This window comes from Coregonus lavaretus (assembly GCF_964263955.1).
Source record: "Coregonus lavaretus genome assembly, contig: HAP1_SCAFFOLD_1912, whole genome shotgun sequence".
Classification (NCBI taxonomy): domain Eukaryota; kingdom Metazoa; phylum Chordata; class Actinopteri; order Salmoniformes; family Salmonidae; genus Coregonus; species Coregonus lavaretus.
Genome location: NW_028157235.1, coordinates 71,946 through 93,413, shown reverse-complemented (window position 1 = coordinate 93,413; position 21,468 = coordinate 71,946). Strand labels below are relative to the sequence as shown.

At 48.8% G+C, this 21,468-nt stretch overlaps 1 protein-coding gene across 1 annotated transcript in view; it reads left to right on the top strand.

Annotated features, from left to right (window-relative positions):
• The first annotated feature begins 31 nt into the window (after positions 1-31).
• The window catches only part of LOC311125655 (zinc finger FYVE domain-containing protein 9-like), a 32,711-nt gene continuing 11,274 nt past the window's right edge, over positions 32-21,468 (top strand). The window contains exons 1-10 of the mRNA XM_084199689.1: positions 32-680; positions 3,375-3,551; positions 3,883-4,055; positions 4,649-4,760; positions 6,266-6,859; positions 8,684-8,839; positions 13,817-14,041; positions 14,491-14,573; positions 18,539-18,643; positions 20,356-20,506. Of these exons, the coding sequence (XP_084055815.1) occupies positions 269-680; positions 3,375-3,551; positions 3,883-4,055; positions 4,649-4,760; positions 6,266-6,859; positions 8,684-8,839; positions 13,817-14,041; positions 14,491-14,573; positions 18,539-18,643; positions 20,356-20,506 (2,188 nt within the window). The 5' untranslated portion in view covers positions 32-268. The remainder of the gene's footprint in view (positions 681-3,374; positions 3,552-3,882; positions 4,056-4,648; positions 4,761-6,265; positions 6,860-8,683; positions 8,840-13,816; positions 14,042-14,490; positions 14,574-18,538; positions 18,644-20,355; positions 20,507-21,468) is intronic.

Here is a 21,468-nt window from a genome sequence, read left to right as displayed (position 1 = left end):
GTATATAAGATAACAATGTGTGTAAGATCGTTGTTGTGAAAATGTGATTGATTTTGTCTATTTAATTTGAGAAAACAAGTGTCGTCAAGTGAGATTTCATTAGAGATGTGTGCCTGAACGGTGTGTGAATGAATTCAGTTTATAAGATGAATTGGGTAGAAGACAGACTGGAGAGGAGAACGTCTCTCTCTCATAGAGACACGCGATACCAGCACTCCTGAGCAGGGTCGGGGGTCGATTCAGGAAGTACACTACATTTCAATTTCCAATGCTCTTCGATGTGTCCCCAGGTGTTCTGTGCTCTTCGATGTGTCCCCAGGTGTTCTGTGCTCTTCGATGTGTCCCCAGGTGTTCTGTGCTCTTCGATGTGTCCCCAGGTGTTCTGTGCTCTTCGATGTGTCCCCAGGTGTTCTGTGCTCTTCGATGTTTCTCCAGGTGTTCTGTGCTCTTCGATGTGTCCCCAGGTGTTCTGTGCTCTTCGATGTGTCCCCAGGTGTTCTGTGCTCTTCGATGTGTCCCCAGGTGTTCTGTGCTCTTCGATGTGTCCCCAGGTGTTCTGTGCTCTTCGATGTTTCCCCAGGTGTTCTGTGCTGCCTGCTGCAGCCGGAGGAGCAGACTGATCTACATGGACAGGAAGGAGGCCAGAGTCTGCATCACCTGTCACTCTGCTCTACTGAGTGGTGAGTCACTATTACTACACAGATCTAGGATCAGCTTACTCCATCCCGTTCCTGACCTTAACCATCCCGTTCCTGACCTTAACCATCCCGTTCCTGACCTTACTCCATCCCGTTCCTGACCTTAACCATCCCGTTCCTGACCTTAACCATTAGGATGTAAACACAATACTGATCCTGGCGCAGAGTCTAGAATCAACTTCATCTCCACATCCTTCTTCCATAGCTTTGGTTTGGTTGGGGTTTGGTCTTGGCCCTAGTTGTAAGGTGTGGAAAAACTCCTGGCCCTAGTTGTAAGGTGTGGAAAAACTCCTGGCCGTAGTTAAATGGCATAGCAATAGTCTACTGCATACCTTCCTGTCTTCCCTATATTGATTCTATATTGATCCTATATCGCCCTATATTGATCCTATATCTCCCTATATTGATCCTATATCTCCCTATATTGATCCTATATTGATCCTATATCTCCCTATATTGATCCTATATCTCCCTATATTGATCCTATATCTCCCTATATTGATCCTATAGCTCCCTATATTGATCCTATATCTCCCTATATTGATCCTATATTGATCCTATATCTCTGTATGTTGATCCTATATTGATCCTATATCTCCCCTATATTGATCCTATATTGATCCTATATCTCCCTATATTGATCCTATATCTCCCTATATTGATCCTATATCTCCCTATATTGATCCTATATCTCCCTATATTGATCCTATATCGCCCTATATTGATCCTATATCTCCCTACATTGATTCTATATCTCCCTATATTGATCCTATATCTCCCTATATTTATCCACATTTTGTTACGTTACAGCCTTATTGTAAAATTGATTAACTAATTTTTAATTTTAATTTTATTTAAATTATTTTAATTTAATTTTAATTTTAAGATTTTAATTTTAAATCTACACACAATAACCGAAAATGACAAATCAAAAACAGGTTTTTAGACATTTTTGCAAATTTATATAAAAAAAAAAAAAAACGTATTTACATAAGTATTCAGACCCTTTGCAATGAGACTCGTAATTGAGCTCAGGTGCATCCTGTTTCCATTGATCATCCTTTATGTTTCTACAACTTGATTGGAGTCCACCTGTGGTAAAATCAATTGATTGGACATGATTTGGAAAGGCACACACCTGTCTATATAAGGTCCCACAGTTGACAGTGCATGTCAGACCAAAAACCAAGCCATGAGGTTGAAGGAATTGTCCGTAGAGCTCAGAGACAGGATTGTTTTACAGCACAGATCTGGGGAAGGGTACCAAAACATTTCTGCAGCATTGAAGGTCCCAAGAACACAGTGGCCTCCATCATTCTTAAATGGAAGAAGTTTGGAGCCACCAAGACTCTTCCTAGAGCTGGCCGCCCGGCCAAACTGAGCAATCGGGGAGAAGGGCCTTGGTCAGGGAGGTGACCAAGAACCCGATGGTCACTCTGACAGAGCTCCAGAGATCCTCTGTGGAGATGGGAGAACCTTCCAGAAGGACAACCATCTCTGCAGCACTCCACCAATCAGGTCTTTATGGTAGAATGGCCAGACGGAAGCCACTCCTCAGTAAAAGGCACATGACAGCCCGCTTGGATTTAGCCAAAAGGCACCTAAATACTCTCAGACCATGAGAAACAAGATTCTCTGGTCTGATGAAACCAAGATTGTGCTCTTTGGGCTGAATGCCAAGCGTCACGTCTGGAGGAAACCTGGCACCATCCCTACGGTGAAGCATGGTGGTGGCAGCATCATACTGGGGTGATGTTTTTCAGCGGCAGGGACTGGGAGACTAGTCAGGATCGAGGGAAAGATGAACGGAGCAAAGTACAGAGAGATCCTTGATGAAAACCTGCTCCAGAGTGCTCCGGACCTCAGACTGGGGCGAAGGTTCACCTTCCAACAGGACGACGACCCTAAGCACACAGCCAAGACAACGCAGGAGTGGCTTTGGGACAAGTCTCTGAATGTCCTTGAGTGGCCCAGCCAGAGTCCGGACTTGAACCCGATCGAACATCTCTGGAGAGACCTGAAAATAGCTGTGCAGCGACGCTCCCCATCCAACCTGACAGAGCTTGAGAGGATCTGCAGAGAAGAATGGGAGAAACTCCCCAAATACAGTTGTGCCAAGCTTGTAGCGTCATACCCAGGAAGACTCGAGGCTGTAATCGCTGCCAATGGTGCTTCAACAAAATACTGAGTAAAGGGTCTGAATACTTAAGTAAATGTGATATTTATGTTTTTTATTTTGAATAATTGTTATATATCCTATATTGAGCCTATTTCTCCCTGTATTGATCCGATGTCTCCCTGTATTGATCCGATGTCTCCCTGTATTGATCCGATGTCTCCCTGTATTGATCCGATGTCTCCCTGGATTGATCCGATGTCTCCCTGTATTGATCCGATGTCTCCCTGTATTGATCCGATGTCTCCCTGTATTGATCCGATGTCTCCCTGTATTGATCCGATGTCTCCCTGTATTGATCCGATGTCTCCCTGTATTGATCCAATGTCTCCCTGTATTGATACTATATCTCCGTATGTTGACCCTATATTGATTCTATCTTGATCCTGTATCTCCCTATTTTGATCCTATATTGCCCTATTTTGATCCTATAGCTCCCTACAGTATATTGATCCTATATCGATCTTGATCCTATATCTCCGTCTCCTTTTTGCCGTCAGCTCATTCGTGGGAGGGTACGTGTGGCGGGTCTAACCAGAGTCCTAACCCCAACAACCCAGCAGAGTTCTGCAGTACCGTCCCACCTCTGCAGCAGGTCCAAGCCTCAGGGGCGCTGGCCTCCCTTCCTCCCCCCGTCATGGTCCCTGTGGGGGTCCCTAAAACACCCGGCTCAGAGGGTAACCACCTCTCCATGACACACCTAAACACCAGGGACCTGTTCATTGGGCACCTAACGGAATAAAACTGACTGGAACAGGGAGGGACTACCTGAGCTTATCCAATAAGAAATGCACTGTTTTCCGTTGCAAAATGTTTTGCTATGGTGTGCGCTAATAAATACGACCCTGTATAACCTCTGACCTATCTTCCTGTTTCCTTTCCTGCTTTTTATGACTGCTTCCTCTTTCTCACCCAATAGGACGTTTCCACCCTAGTTGCTTTCTTTTGATAATAGTTTTGTTTTCTGTGTTAAATTTTGGATTTATCCAACCTGTGTGTGCGTCACAGGGTCTGCAGGTTTCCTCTCGCGGGAGCGGAAGAGGGTGTGGTTTGCAGATGGAATCCTGGCGAATGGGGAGGCAGCAGAATCCCCCAAGCCCTCTGCTTCCAGCCCCGCCCCCTCGCAACCATTGGCTGTCTCACAGTGTTCCAACAAATCCTTCTCTACTGATTTGCGAGAGGTACGGTTGGCACCAAAGCTCAAAAGGTCACATCTTACAGTTTGTTAAAGAGGAATTTAAGCAAAAGTCTAACATTGACCTTTTTATTATTGATATTCTGAGGTTGGTTTATATTCCTCCTATCAGGAGCTGGGTGACTGACTACGACTAGGAGGAAACACACCTGGACAAGTTGTCCCTGGGTTGACCTTAGAGTTTCTAGAATGAAAAGCCTTTTCATACAGACTGTTTCCCGTCATCTTCAGCAGTGAAGTGTGACCAGATAATGTAGTTTAGTTGTTGACGTCTGTCTGGACTGGGCATGCCTGGTAGAGTAGCAACAGGTTAGAAGGTGACTCGCCACTCAGCTTGTCTGTAGACTAGAATCACTGGTTAAACCTTTAATGCCTTTGTCTGTACTGATCTCTGACTCGTCCAATGACAGGAACTCCTAACACACAAACACACACACTCTGAATTGCTGAATGTGAATATGAAGGGTTGTCTGCCAATTACATATTTATTCAGCCTTCTACAATTCTCCACACCTGTTTTTCTGTACTTAAACCCTCTCCTCCTCCTCCTCCTCCTCTTCCTCCTCCTCCCCCCTCCAGGCATCGTCCCCTGCCCCTGCGACCACCGTGGGAAGCCCTGTAGGCAGCTCCGTCAGTCTAATTCCGGAGGACGGCCTTCCTCCCATCCTCACCTCCACCGGAGTTAAAGGAGGTACGGGAGGCCACACCTTAACCTCCCCCGTCCTCACCTCACTGTCCATCACACCTTAACCTCCCCCATCCTCACCTTACTGTCCATCACTCAACCTCCCCCGTCCTCACCTCACTGTCCATCACTCAACCTCCCCCGTCCTCACCTCACTGTCCATCACACCTTAACCTCCCCCATCCTCACCTCACTGTCCATCACACAACCTCCCCCGTCCTCACCTCACTGTCCATCACACCTTAACCTTAACCTCCCCCGTCCTCACCTCACTGTCCATCACACCTTAACCTTAACCTCCCCCGTCCTCACCTCACTGTCCATCACACCTTAACCTTAACCTCCCCCGTCCTCACCTCACTGTCCATTACACCTTAACCTCCCCCGTCCTCACCTCACTGTCCATTACACCTTAACCTCCCCCGTCCTCACCTCACTGTCCATCACACCTTAACCTTAACCTCCCCCGTCCTCACCTCACTGTCCATCACACCTTAACCTCCCCCGTCCTCACCTCACTGTCCATCACACCTTAACCTCCCCCGTCCTCACCTCACTGTCCATCACACCTTAACCTCCCCCGTCCTCACCTCACTGTCCATCACACCTTAACCTCCCCCGTCCTCACCTCACTGTCCATCACACCTTAACCTCCCCCGTCCTCACCTCACTGTCCATCACACCTTAACCTCCCCCGTCCTCACCTCACTGTCCATCACACCTTAACCTCCCCCGTCCTCACCTCACTGTCCATCACACCTTAACCTCCCCCGTCCTCACCTCACTGTCCATCACACCTTAACCTCCCCCCGTCCTCACCTCACTGTCCATCACACCTTAACCTCCCCCGTCCTCACCTCACTGTCCACCACACCTTAACCTCCCCCGTCCTCACCTCACTGTCCATCACACCTTAACCTCCCCCGTCCTCACCTCACTGTCCATCACACCTTAACCTCCCCCGTCCTCACCTCACTGTCCATCACACCTTAACCTCCCCCGTCCTCACCTCACTGTCCATCACACCTTAACCTCCCCCATCCTCACCTCACTGTCCACCACACCTTAACCTCCCCCGTCCTCACCTCACTGTCCATCACACCTTAACCTCCCCCGTCCTCACCTCACTGTCCATCACACCTTAACCTCCCCCGTCCTCACCTCACTGTCCATCACACCTTAACCTCCCCCGTCCTCACCTCACTGTCCATCACACCTTAACCTCCCCCGTCCTCACCTCACTGTCCATCACACCTTAACCTCCCCCGTCCTCACCTCACTGTCCATCACACCTTAACCTCCCCCGTCCTCACCTCACTGTCCATCACACCTTAACCTCCCCCGTCCTCACCTCACTGTCCATCACACTGTGTGTGTTTTCTTCTGTGTGTCACCTTTGTTGTCCAGCGATCATGTCAATGTAGCAAGCTGGGAGGGGTGTGGTGCTGTGGGTACATTGGGGTTCGTTGTGAGATGTCCCTGTTTGGTAACTGTGTGTTTTCCCCCAACAGCATCGCCACCCTCAGACTGCGCGGTGGAGGAGCGTCCCTCTGAGATGATTCTGATGCAGCAGCTGGAGGACGGAGGTCCTGACCCGCTGGAGGACGGAGGTCCTGACCCGCTGGAGGACGGAGGTCCTGACCCGCTGGAGGACGGAGGTCCTGACCCGCTGGAGGACGGAGGTCCTGACCCGCTGGAGGACGGAGGTCCTGACCCGCTAGAGGACGGAGGTCCTGACCCGCTGGAGGACGGAGGTCCTGACCCGCTGGAGGACGGAGGTCCTGACCCGCTGGAGGACGGAGGTCCTGACCCGCTGGAGGACGGAGGTCCTGACCCGCTGGAGGACGGAGGTCCTGACCCGCTGGAGGACGGAGGTCCTGACCCGCTGGAGGACGGAGGTCCTGACCCGCTGGAGGACGGAGGTCCTGACCCGCTGGAGGACGGAGGTCCTGACCCGCTGGAGGACGGAGGTCCTGACCCGCTGGAGGACGGAGGTCCTGACCCGCTGGAGGACGGAGGTCCTGACCCGCTGGAGGACGGAGGTCCTGACCCGCTGGTCTTTGTGCTCAATGCCAACCTGCTGGCCGTGGTCAGACTGGTCAACTGTGAGTGTCTCGATAAGGTCCTTCCAGGTCAACTGTGAGTGTCTCGATAAGGTCCTTCCAGGTCAACTGTGAGTGTCTCGATAAGGTCCTTCCAGGTCAACTGTGAGTGTCTCGATAAGGTCCTTCCAGGTCAACTGTGAGTGTCTCGATAAGGTCCTTCCAGGTCAACTGTGAGTGTCTCGATAAGGTCCTTCCAGGTCAACTGTGAGTGTCTCGATAAGGTCCTTCCAGGTCAACTGTGAGTGTCTCGATAAGGTCCTTCCAGGTCAACTGTGAGTGTCTCGATAAGGTCCTTCCAGGTCAACTGTGAGTGTCTCGATAAGGTCCTTCCAGGTCAACTGTGAGTGTCTCGATAAGGTCCTTCCAGGTCAACTGTGAGTGTCTCGATAAGGTCCTTCCAGGTCAACTGTGAGTGTCTCGATAAGGTCCTTCCAGGTCAACTGTGAGTGTCTCGATAAGGTCCTTCCAGGTCAACTGTGAGTGTCTCGATAAGGTCCTTCCAGGTCAACTGTGAGTGTCTCGATAAGGTCCTTCCAGGTCAACTGTGAGTGTCTCGATAAGGTCCTTCCAGGTCAACTGTGAGTGTCTCGATAAGGTCCTTCCAGGTCAACTGTGAGTGTCTCGATAAGGTCCTTCCAGGTCAACTGTGAGTGTCTCGATAAGGTCCTTCCAGGTCAACTGTGAGTGTCTCGATAAGGTCCTTCCAGGTCAACTGTGAGTGTCTCGATAAGGTCCTTCCAGGTCAACTGTGAGTGTCTCGATAAGGTCCTTCCAGGTCAACTGTGAGTGTCTCGATAAGGTCCTTCCAGGTCAACTGTGAGTGTCTCGATAAGGTCCTTCCAGGTCAACTGTGAGTGTCTCGATAAGGTCCTTCCAGGTCAACTGTGAGTGTCTCGATAAGGTCCTTCCAGGTCAACTGTGAGTGTCTCGATAAGGTCCTTCCAGGTCAACTGTGAGTGTCTCGATAAGGTCCTTCCAGGTCAACTGTGAGTGTCTCGATAAGGTCCTTCCAGGTCAACTGTGAGTGTCTCGATAAGGTCCTTCCAGGTCAACTGTGAGTGTCTCGATAAGGTCCTTCCAGGTCAACTGTGAGTGTCTCGATAAGGTCCTTCCAGGTCAACTGTGAGTGTCTCGATAAGGTCCTTCCAGGTCAACTGTGAGTGTCTCGATAAGGTCCTTCCAGGTCAACTGTGAGTGTCTCGATAAGGTCCTTCCAGGTCAACTGTGAGTGTCTCGATAAGGTCCTTCCAGGTCAACTGTGAGTGTCTCGATAAGGTCCTTCCAGGTCAACTGTGAGTGTCTCGATAAGGTCCTTCCAGGTCAACTGTGAGTGTCTCGATAAGGTCCTTCCAGGTCAACTGTGAGTGTCTCGATAAGGTCCTTCCAGGTCAACTGTGAGTGTCTCGATAAGGTCCTTCCAGGTCAACTGTGAGTGTCTCGATAAGGTCCTTCCAGGTCAACTGTGAGTGTCTCGATAAGGTCCTTCCAGGTCAACTGTGAGTGTCTCGATAAGGTTCTTCCAGGTCAACTGTGAGTGTCTCGATAAGGTTCTTCCAGCTTCAACTAGCAACACCAGCATCGTTTCATATACTGTAGATGTCATAATGCCAGTTTATTCTGACCTCACTCTGAGGAGCTTGTCTGATTCAGCAGTTTGGCTGTTGTTTTTCCTCACACTACTAGAGAAGTAAATATATAATGAGAGTATATATCTACCCCCCCCCCCCCTCTATGGTCCCACAGTACTATCACTCATTACTAGAATCACTCATTCTACATTCTATGGTAACCTTCTCTCGGCTCTCCCTTGCTCCCTTCCTGTAGACGTAAACAGGAAGTGTTGGCATGTGACCAGTAAGGGGATGCATGCAGTGGGCCAGGCTGAGGTGGTGGTGCTGCTGCAGTGTCTGCCTGACGAGAAGAGCATCCCCAAAGACCTCTTCAGCCACTTCGTACAGCTCTACCAGGAGGCCCTCACAGGTTAGTTTAATATACCTCCACCAGGAGGCCCTCACAGGTTAGTTTAATATACCTCCACCAGGAGGCCCTCACAGGTTAGTTTAATATACCTCCACCAGGAGGCCCTCACAGGTTAGTTTAATATACCTCCACCAGGAGGCCCTCACAGGTTAGTTTAATATACCTCCACCAGGAGGCCCTCACAAGTTCATTTAATATAACTCCACCAAGAGGCCCTCACAGGTTAATTTAATATAACTCCACCAAGAGGCCCTCAAAGGTTAATTTAATATAACTCCACCAAGAGGCCCTCACAGGTTAATTTAATATAACTCCACCAAGAGGCCCTCAAAGGTTAATTTAATATAACTCCACCAAGAGGCCCTCACAGGTTAATTTAATATACCTCCACCAAGAGGCCCTCACAGGTTAATTTAATATACCTCCACCAAGAGGCCCTCACAGGTTAATTTAATATAACTCCACCAAGAGGCCCTCAAAGGTTAATTTAATATAACTCCACCAAGAGGCCCTCAAAGGTTAATTTAATATAACTCCACCAAGAGGCCCTCACAGGTTAATTTAATATAACTCCACCAAGAGGCCCTCACAGGTTAATTTAATATAACTCCACCAAGAGGCCCTCAAAGGTTAATTTAATATAACTCCACCAAGAGGCCCTCACAGGTTAATTTAATATACCTCCACCAAGAGGCCCTCACAGGTTAATTTAATATACCTCCACCAAGAGGCCCTCACAGGTTAATTTAATATACCTCCACCAAGAGGCCCTCACAGGTTAATTTAATATACCTCCACCAAGAGGCCCTCACAGGTTAATTTAATATACAGTACCAGTCAAAAGTTTTAGAACACCTACTCATTCAAGGGTTTTTCTTTATTTTTACTATTTTCTACATTGTATAATAATAGTGAAGACATCAAAACTATGAAATAAAACATATGGAATCATGCAGTAACCAAAAAAGTGTTAAACAAATCAAAATATATTTTGTATTTGAGATTCTTCAAATAGCCTTGATGACAGCTTTGCACACTCTTGGCATTCTCTCAACCAGCTTCATGAGGTAGTCACCTGGAATGCATTTCAATTAACAGGTGTGCCTTCTTAAAAGTTAATTTGTGGAATTTATTTCCTTCTTAATGCATTTGAGCCAATCAGTTGTGTTGTGACAAGGTACACATAAGATAGCCCTATTTGGTAAAAGACCAAGTCCATATAATGGCAAGAACAGCTCAAATAAGCAAAGAGAAACGACAGTCTTCTACTTTTAAGACGTGAAGGTCAGTCAAATCAGGCCTTCATGGTCAAATTGCTGCAAAGAAACCACTACTAAAGGACACCAATAAGAAGAAGAGACTTGCTTGGGCCAAGAAACATGAGCAATGGATATTAGACCGGTGGAAATGTGTCCTTTGGTCTGGAGTCCAAATTGGAGATTTTTGGTTCCAACCGGCGTGTCTTTGTGAGACGCGGTGTGGGTGAACGGATGATCTCTGCATGTGTAGTTCCCACCTTAAAGCATGGATGAGGAGGTGTTATGGTGTGGGGGTGCTTTGCTGGTGACACTGTCTGGGATTTATTTAGAATGCAAGGCACACTTAACCAGCATGGCTACCACAGCATTCTGCAGCGATATGCCATCCCATCTGGTTTGGGCTTAGTGGGACTATCAATAGTTTTTCAACAGGACAATGACCCAACACACCTCCAGGCTGTGTAAGGGCTATTTGACCAAGAAGGAGAGTGATGGAGTGCTGCATCAGATGACCTGGCCTCCACAATCCCCCGACCTTAATCAAATTGAGATGGTTTGGTATGAGTCGGACGGCAGAGTGAAGGAAAAGCAGCCAACAAGTGCTCAGCATATGTGGGAACTCCTTCAAGACTGTTTGAAAAGCATTCCAGGTGAAGCTGGTTGAGAGAATGCCAAGAGTGTGCAAAGCTGTCATCAAGGCAAAGGGTGGCTACTTGAAGAATCTCAAATATAAAATATATTTTGATTTGTTTAACACTTCTTGTATAAACCCTTGTATGAGTAGGTGTTCTAAAACTTTTAATATACCTCCACCAAGAGGCCCTCACAGGTTAGTTTAATATACCTCCACCAGGAGGCCCTCACAGGTTAGTTTAATATACCTCCACCAAGAGGCCCTCACAGGTTAGTTTAATATTCCTCCACCAAGAGGCCCTCACAGGTTAATTTACTATACCTCCACCAAGAGGCCCTCACAGGTTAATTTACAATACCTCCACCAGGAGGCCCTCACAGGTTAGTTTAACATACCTCTACCAAGAGGCCCTCACCGGTTAGTTTAACATACCTCCACCAGGAGGCCCTCACAGGTTAGTGTAATATAACTCAATCAGGAGGCCCTACCTCCACCAGGAGGCCGTCATGGGTAAAATACGACAAATACCACCATTAGGAGGCCTACTAAGACATTTTACAGCTCTACCAGGAGGCCTTCACAGGTATAATAAGACCAGTATGCTACCTCAACCAGGAGGCCTACTTAAGATTATATTAAACAGCTCTGCCAGGAGGCTCACATGGGGGAAAATGTGCTGGTAGATCTAGAGGTCCACATAGTTGAGTTGATCCTTCCCAGCCAGGTTACCCTCACAGTTAGTTTCAAGTTTCAAAGTTTATTTGCCACTTGCACAGGATACAACAGGTGTAAAACAGTACAGTGAAATTCTTACCTTGAAAGCTCTTTCCCAACAATGCAGTGATTAGTAATGATGATATAGATAATAACAGGAAATAGAATAAACTAATAAAAACACACAAGAAAGTTCGATATTCAGGTAACCGCCAAAATAAAGGAAACACCAACATAAAGTGTCTTAACAGGGCGTTGGGCGACCACGAGCCAGAACAGCTTCACTGCGCCTTGGCATAGATTCTACAAGTGTCTGGAACTCTATTGGAGGGATGCGACATCGTTCTTCCACGAGAAATTACATCATTTGGTGTTTTGTTGATGGTGGTAGGAAACGCTGTCTCAGGCGCCGCTCCAGAATCTCCCGTAAGTGTTGAATTGGGTTGAGATCTGGTGACTGAGACGGCCGTGGCATATGGTTTACATAGTTTTCATGGTCATCAAACCATTCAGTGACCACTCGTGCCCTGTGGATGGGGGCATTGCCATCCTATGGGGGCATAGCCATGGTAGCCAAAATAACGGCCTGCCCAGCATTTTTATACATGACTCTAAGCATGATGGGATGTTTTAATTGCTTAATTAACTCAGGAACCACACCAGTGTGGAACCACCTGCTTTCAATGGATTTATATACAGGTCAGTCCCAGTACCTTATTCAATGTGCAGGGGTACTGGAGTGGTTGGATATACAGGTCAGTCCCAGTACCTTATTCAATGTGCAGGGGTACTGGAGTGGTTGAATATGCAGGTCAGTCCCAGTACCTTATTCAATGTGCAGGGGTACTGGAGTGGTTGGATATACAGGTCAGTCCCAGTACCTTATTCAATGTGCAGGGGTACTGGAGTGGTTGAATATGCAGGTCAGTCCCAGTACCTTATTCAATGTGCAGGGGTACTGGAGTGGTTGAATATGCAGGTCAGTGTCAGTACTTTACTCCTTAAAGACAATTGAAGCTGTGAGCTCTGTATTCACTCCTTAAAGACCATTGAAGCTGTGAGCTCTGTATTCACTCCTTTAAAGACCATTGAAGCTATGAGCTCTGTATTCACTCCTTTAAAGACCATTGAAGCTGTGAGCTCTGTATTCACCCCTTAAAGACCATTGAAGCTGTGAGCTCTGTATTCACTCCTTTAAAGACCATTGAAGCTGTGAGCTCTGTATTCACTCCTTAAAGACCATTGAAGCTGTGAGCTCTGTATTCACTCCTTAAAGACCATTGAAGCTGTGAGCTCTGTATTCACTCCTTAAAGACCATTGAAGCTGTAAGCTCTGTATTCACTCCTTAAAGACCATTGAAGCTGTGAGCTCTGTATTCACTCCTTTAAAGACCATTGAAGCTGTGAGCTCTGTATTCACTCCTTTAAAGACCATTGAAGCTGTGAGCTCTGTATTCACCCCTTAAAGACCATTGAAGCTGTGAGCTCTGTATTCACTCCTTAAAGACCATTGAAGCTGTGAGCTCTGTATTCACTCCTTAAAGACAATTGAAGCTGTGAGCTCTGTATTCACTCCTTAAAGACCATTGAAGCTGTGAGCTCTGTATTCACTCCTTAAAGACCATTGAAGCTGTGAGCTCTGTATTCACTCCTTAAAGACCATTGAAGCTGTGAGCTCTGTATTCACTCCTTAAAGACCATTGAAGCTGTGAGCTCTGTATTCACTCCTTAAAGACCATTGAAGCTGTGAGTTCTGTATTCACTCCTTAAAGACCATTGAAGCTGTGAGCTCTGTATTCACTAATTAAAGACCATTGAAGCTGTGAGCTCTGTATTCACTCCTTAATTGCTAAATACACTTTTTTTTTTAAAAATATATTTTCTCCCCAATTTCATGATATCCAATTGGTAGTTATAATCTTGTCTCATTGCTGCAACTCCCCGAGAGAGAGGCGAAGGTCAAGAGCCATGCGTCCTCCGAAACATGACCTGCCAAGCCGCACTGCTTCTTGACACAAAGCTCGCTTAACCCGGAAGCCAGCCGCACCAATGTGTCGGAGGAAACACCGTCCAACTGACGACCGACGTCAGCTTGCAGGCGCCCGGGCCCGCCACAAGGAGTCGCTAGAGCACGATGAGCCAAGGAAATCCCTCCGGCCAAACCCTTCCCTATCCCGGACGACGCCGGGCCAATTGTGCGCCGCCCCATGGGGCTCCTGGTCACGGCCGGCTGGGACACAGCCACAGACTGCGATGCAGTGCCTTAGACCGCTGCGCCACAAATAAAAGGTGTTTTAACACTCAAACTCTCCCCCCCCTTTCCTTTCCTCTCCTCCTTCTTTTAACCAATGTTCTTATCTTCCCCTCCAGGTAACGTCCTGACCCACCTGGGCCACTCGTTCTTCACCCAGAGTTTCCTGGGCAGCAGGGAGCACGGAGGGTTCCTCTACGTCTCCCCGTCCTTCCAGGCCCTCCAGGACCTGATGCTCCCCAACCCCCCCTACCTGTTTGGGGTGTTGCTGCAGAAGTGGGAGACCCCCTGGGCCAAGGCGTTCCCCATCAGGCTCATGCTGCGGCTGGGCGCCGAGTACAGATGTGAGTACGGAGGGGTGGGTTGGTTTGGGTTAGCTTTGGGTATGGTTGGGTTGGGTATGGTTTAGTTGGGTATGGCTGGGTTGGGTTGGGTATGGCTGGGTTGGGTTGGGTTGGGTATGGCTGGGTTGGGTTGGGTTGGGTATGGTTGGGTTGGGTATGGCTGGGTTGGGTTGGGTTGGGTTGGGTATGGTTGGGTTAGGTATGGCTGGGTTGGGTTGGGTATGGCTGGGTTGGGTATGGTTGGGTTGGGTATGGCTGGGTTGGGTATGGTTGGGCTGGGTTGGGTATGGTTGGGCTGGGTTGGGTATGGTTGGGTTGCATTTAGTTTAGATTGTATTATATTTTTTTGGGCTGGGCACAATTTGTAATGTACTGGCAACTCTGATGTGATTGTTCCGTTTCTAAATGTTTTCCGTTTCATGCCTGAACCTGGTGGTTGTATGTTTTAGTCTACCCCTGCCCTCTCTTCAGTGTGCGGTTCAGAAAACCCCTGTTTGGAGAGACGGGTCACACCATCATGACACTGCTAGTGGTAAGAATCACAGCTTCACTTCTGCTGTATTACTCATTCAGTCACCACGTACAGATCTGGGATCAGGCAGTCACCACGTACAGATCTGGGATCAGGCAGTCACCACGTACAGATCTGGGATCAGGCAGTCACCACGTACAGATCTGGGACCAGGCAAACAGAGTTTAAATAGTCTGGTCACCACGTACAGATCTGGGACCAGGCTAACAGAGTTTAAATAGTCTGGTCACCACGTACAGATCTGGGACCAGGCAAACAGAGTTTAAATAGTCTGGTCACCACGTACAGATCTGGGACCAGGCAAACAGAGTTTAAATAGTCTGGTCACCACGTACAGATCTGGGACCAGGCTAACAGAGTTTAAATAGTCTGGTCACCACGTACAGATCTGGGACCAGGCTAACAGAGTTTTTAATGTAATATAATGTTATTACTTTACTCTACAGGACTTCTGTAACTACCAGTACACGTTGACCATAATAATAATAATAATATGCCATTTAGCAGACGCTTTTATCCAAAGCGACTTACAGTCATGCGTGCATACATTTTTTTTTTTTTGTGTATGGGTGGTCCCGGGGATCGAACCCACTACCTTGGCGTTACAAGTGCCGTGCTCTACCAGCTGAGCTACAGAGGACCATGGTTAGGGCTGTGGCGGTTATTGTCATGCAAAAGACTGCCGGTCTCACGGTAATTGACCGTTAATTACCATAAACACATTTTGCATCTCCAGGCCTCCAGGCATACAGGCCTCCAGGCATACAGGCCTCCAGGCATACAGGCCTCCAGGCATACAGGCCTCCAGGCCTCCAGGCATACAGGCCTCCAGGCCTCCAGGCATACAGGCCTCCATGCATACAGGCCTCCAGGCCTCCAGGCATACAGGCCTCCAGGCCTCCAGGCATACAGGCCTCCAGGTCTCCAGGCCTCCAGGTCTCCAGGCCTCCAGGCCTCCAGGCATACAGGCCTCCAGGCCTCCAGGCATACAGGCCTCCAGGCCTCCAGGCATACAGGCCTCCAGGTCTCCAGGCCTCCAGGTCTCCAGGCCTCCAGGCCTCCAGGCATACAGGCCTCCAGGCATACAGGCCTCCAGGCATACAGGCCTCCAGGCATACAGGCCTCCAGGCATACAGGCCTCCAGGCCTCCAGGCATACAGGCCTCCAGGCCTCCAGGCATACAGGCCTCCAGGCCTCCAGGCATACAGGCCTCCAGGCATACAGGCCTCCAGGCCTCCAGGCATACAAGCCGCTGATGTGCACATTTGGAACATCTACATTTAAAAAAAGTATAATACATTAATTGAATGTACACCATCACAATAAACAATGCAAATAGTCCGGGTAGCCATTTGATTAGCTGTTCAGGAGTCTTATGGTTTGGGGGGTAGAAGCTGTTGAGAAGTCTTTTGGACCTAGATTTGGGGCTCCGGTACCGCTTGCCGTGCCGTAGCAGAGAGAACAGTCTATGACTAGGGTGGCTGGAGTCTTTGACAATTTTTAGAGCCTTCCTCTGACACCGCCTGGTATAGAGGCGGCAGGTAGCTTAGTGGTTAAGAGCGATGTGCCAGTAACCGAAAGGTCGCTGGTTCTAATCCCCGAGCCGACTAGGTGAAAAATCTGTCGATGTGCCCTTGAGCAAGGCACTTAACCCTAATTGCTCCTGTAAGTCGCTCTGGATAAGAGCGTCTGCTAAATGACTAAAATGTAAATGTAAAGGTCCTGGATGGCAGGAAGGTTGGCCCCACTGATGTACTGGCCATAGTGGTCCTGGATGGCAGGAAGGTTGGCCCCAGTGATGTACTGGCCATAGTGGTCCTGGATGGCAGGAAGGTTGGCCCCACTGATGTACTGGCCATAGTGGTCCTGGATGGCAGGAAGGTTGGCCCCACTGATGTACTGGCCATAGTGGTCCTGGATGGCAGGAAGGTTGGCCCCACTGATGTACTGGCCATAGTGGTCCTGGATGGCAGGAAGGTTGGCCCCAGTGATGTACTGGCCATAGTGGTCCTGGATGGCAGGAAGGTTGGCCCCAGTGATGTACTGGCCATAGTGGTCCTGGATGGCAGGAAGGTTGGCCCCAGTGATGTACTGGCCATAGTGGTCCTGGATGGAAGGAAGGTTGGCCCCAGTGATGTACTGGCCATAGTGGTCCTGGATGGCAGGAAGGTTGGCCCCAGTGATGTACTGGCCATAGTGGTCCTGGATGGCAGGAAGGTTGGCCCCAGTGATGTACTGGCCATAGTGGTCCTGGATGGAAGGAAGGTTGGCCCCAGTGATGTACTGGCCATAGTGGTCCTGGATGGCAGGAAGGTTGGCCCCACTGATGTACTGGCCATAGTGGTCCTGGATGGCAGGAAGGTTGGCCCCAGTGATGGACTGGCCATAGTGGTCCTGGATGGCAGGAAGGTTGGCCCCAGTGATGTACTGGCCATAGTGGTCCTGGATGGCAGGAAGGTTGGCCCCAGTGATGTACTGGCCATAGTGGTCCTGGATGGCAGGAAGGTTGGCCCCAGTGATGTACTGGCCATAGTGGTCCTGGATGGCAGGAAGGTTGGCCCCAGTGATGTACTGGCCATAGTGGTCCTGGATGGCAGGAAGGTTGGCCCCACTGATGTACTGGCCATAGTGGTCCTGGATGGCAGGAAGGTTGGCCCCAGTGATGTACTGGCCATAGTGGTCCTGGATGGCAGGAAGGTTGGCCCCAGTGATGTACTGGCCATAGTGGTCCTGGATGGCAGGAAGGTTGGCCCCAGTGATGTACTGGCCATAGTGGTCCTGGATGGCAGGAAGGTTGGCCCCAGTGATGTACTGGCCATAGTGGTCCTGGATGGCAGGAAGGTTGGCCCCAGTGATGTACTGGCCATAGTGGTCCTGGATGGCAGGAAGGTTGGCCCCAGTGATGTACTGGCCATAGTGGTCCTGGATGGCAGGAAGGTTGGCCCCAGTGATGTACTGGCCATAGTGGTCCTGGATGGCAGGAAGGTTGGCCCCAGTGATGTACTGGCCATAGTGGTCCTGGATGGCAGGAAGGTTGGCCCCACTGATGGACTGGCCATAGTGGTCCTGGATGGCAGGAAGGTTGGCCCCAGTGATGTACCCCACTGTTTTTATTTTATTTTATTTTTTAGCTTGGGCTCATAAGCCTATGAATATGCATAAACTCTAATATGCATATGGGTGTTTTGCATTAATCATCACCTTAGAAAGCGCTGTTCATTTCGTTGTTAGGCTTTTGAAACGACATCTACAATGACCATGTTTTACACTCAGTTTCAACCTGCTGTTTAACTTATTTTTCTTCAAATTGATGGATTTTAAAAGCAGATACTGTTTTGATAAGTGTTTGATGTGATTTTTTTTGATTGCATTTGCATTCATGTCAGAGTGGTCAGAGGGACAATAGAGCGCTGAGTTCCTACATTCGGACCTTATTGGTTGTTAGTGAGTTGGGTTCTACCAACGCATGTCCAGAGTCCATAAGAGGAGATCACCGTGACTCAACGGTCACGTGGAATTTTTACTGCGTTCATGATTGCCGGTGTGACGATAATGGTAATATGGTCACTGCAACAGCCCTACCCGTGGGGATTATTATTGTTTGACCCTGCTGGTCATCTATGAACATCTTGAAAAACCATCTGGCCTTCATGGCCATGTACTGTTATAATCTCCCCCCGGCACAGCCAGAAGGGGCCTGGCCACCCCTCAGAGCCTGGTTCCTCTCTACCCAGTACAGCCAGAAGGGGACTGGCCACCCCTCAGAGCCTGGTTCCTCTCTAGGTTTCTGTCTTTCTAGTGAGTTTTTCCAAGCCACCGTGCTTCTACATCTGCATTGCTTGCTGTTTGGGGTTTTAGGCTGGGTTTCTGTAGAGCACTTTGTGACATCTGCTGATGTAAAAAGGGCTTTATAAATACATTTGATTGGTTGATTAAAGGGTCTATAAAATGTAATGTACCTACAGGACTTCCGTAATTACCAGTACACGTTGCCCGTGGTGAAGGGCCTGGTGGTGGACATGGAGACGAGGAAGACCTGCATCAAGATCCCCGGCAACCGATACGACGAGGTGAGGCTCTCAACCAATCATATTGCTTCCTAGCGAGGGGTTCTGCCAATCACTAGGTCACCACGGTCCCAAACCAGAGACAACCAACCCTATGTAGTAGTCGGCCTGGAATCCACACTGAATATCGTTCCGTTTTCACTTCACTGATTCGGGTCTGGACCTGCCTTCAGTGATACTGGTTTAGTATAACCAATATGTTCTGTGTGGTACAGAAGACTTAACTTCCTGTAAGGTTTGGAAATGTTTATCTGCTTGGCTACTGCCACCCTAACAGATGGGAACCCAGTGATTGGACCGTTTGACAACAGACAGCATGAGAGCTTTCACACAGTCGGTGACTAAAACGCTCCAGATTCTCACTTTTATTTCTGCCATGTGAACGACAGGAGAAATGAGGAAGTCAGTCAGTCACATAGACCAAGATAACCAGGATTTCTCCATTATTGTATTTTCCTCAATCTACCTCATCAAAATGTTTCATCTAAAAAGAACTGGAACTGATTTGTGGAAACTTCAACCGTAAGGATTATGTTACCACATTGGTGTACTGAACAGATAACTTTGTCACAACTAGCGGCCTCCTGATCACAACTCTTCAGTGCCCGGGTTTCCCAAAAGCGTCGTTAAATCTACGAGCTGTTTCCCAAAATCATAGTTATTAACGTTGCACTTGAAAACACTCGTAATCTAAACGCCTACCTCAAGTCGCTCTGGATAAGAGCGGTCTGCTGAATGATGTAAATGTAAACAGAATCACATGGTTTATCAGTCTCTCTGTGACATCCGATAACTTCAGAGCAAAGGGTGACTACAAATATAAAGTTGCCTGTGTCTTTTGCAATTGTTACAAACAAGCGACGTGTATATATACAAATATGCTTCAAATGAAAACCGTGATGACTGCATCAAAATATAAACAGTAGGCTATAGGCCAATTTCAATCATATTGAAATTAAATCGAGTGTAGGCTTAACTGAATGACAACAGAGACCGAATACACTACCATTAAAATACCTGCTATGCTGATGGGGTAGCATTATGACACTACTATATAAACACCTGCTATATGATAAGGTAACTTTTATAATCACTATTATATACAGCGCATTCGGAAAGTATTCAGACCCCTTGACTTTTTCCACATTTTGTTACGTTACAGCCTTATTCTAAAATTGATCCAAAAAAATATATATATTGCGTCAATCTACACACAATACCCCATAATGACAAAGCAAAAACAGGTTTTTAAAAACTGAAATCACATTTACATAAGTATTCAGACCCTTTACTCAGTACTTTGCTGAAGCACCTTTGGCAGCGATTACAGCCTCGAGTCTTCTTGGGTATGATGCTACAAGCTTGGCACACCTGTATTTGGGGAGTTTCTCCCATTCTTCTCTGCAGATCCTCTCAAGCTCTGTCAGGTTGGATGGGGAGCGTCGCTGCACAGCTATTTTCAGGTCTCTCCAGAGATGTTCGATCGGATTCGTCCGGACTCTGGCTCTGTAGCCTAACGTGTGTACAATGTGTAAAATCTGTGATTTAGTGCATTATTATAGACTAAGCATTATAAACCAGGCCCAGGACTGTTGAAGTTACGGATTGGACCTTTAATGACACAACCACATTGTCTGCCCCAGCTGATGAAGGCTATTACCAAGTTATGAACAGACTATTACCCGGCTATGAACAAGTCTTTATATTCCCTGCAGCTGATGAAGGCCATGAACAAGTCCAATGAACACGTCCTGGCCATGGGGGCGTGTTTTAACGAGCAGGCCGACTCCCACCTGGTGTGTGTTCAGAACGACGACGGAAACTACCACACCCAGGCCATCAGCATCCACCACCAACCACACACAGGCCATCAGCATCCACCACCAGCCACACACAGGCCATCAGCATCCACCACCAACCACACACAGGCCATCAGCATCCACCACCAACCACACACAGGCCATCAGCATCCACCACCAACCACACACAGGCCATCAGCATCCACCACCAACCACACACAGGCCATCAGCATCCACCACCAACCACACACAGGCCATCAGCATCCACCACCAACCACACACAGGCCATCAGCATCCACCACCAACCACACACAGGCCATCAGCATCCACCACCAACCACACACAGGCCATCAGCATCCACCACCAACCACACACAGGCCATCAGCATCCACCACCAACCAGACCCAGGCCATCAGCATCCACCACCAACCACACACAGGCCATCAGCATCCACCACCAACCACACACAGGCCATCAGCATCCACCACCAACCAGACCCAGGCCATCAGCATCCACCACCAACCACACCCAGGCCATCAGCATCCACCACCAACCAGACCCAGGCCATCAGCATCCACCACCAACCACACCCAGGCCATCAGCATCCACCACCAACCACACCCAGGCCATCAGCATCCACCACCAACCACACCCAGGCCATCAGCATCCACCACCAACCAGACCCAGGCCATCAGCATCCACCACCAACCACACCCAGGCCATCAGCATCCACCACCAACCACACCCAGGCCATCAGCATCCACCACCAACCACACCCAGGCCATCAGCATCCACCACCAACCAGACCCAGGCCATCAGCATCCACCACCAACCAGACCCAGGCCATCAGCATCCACCACCAACCAGACCCAGGCCATCAGCATCCACCACCAACCAGACCCAGGCCATCAGCATCCACCACCAACCACACACAGGCCATCAGCATCCACCACCAACCACACACAGGCCATCAGCATCCACCACCAACCACACCCAGGCCATCAGCATCCACCACCAACCACACACAGG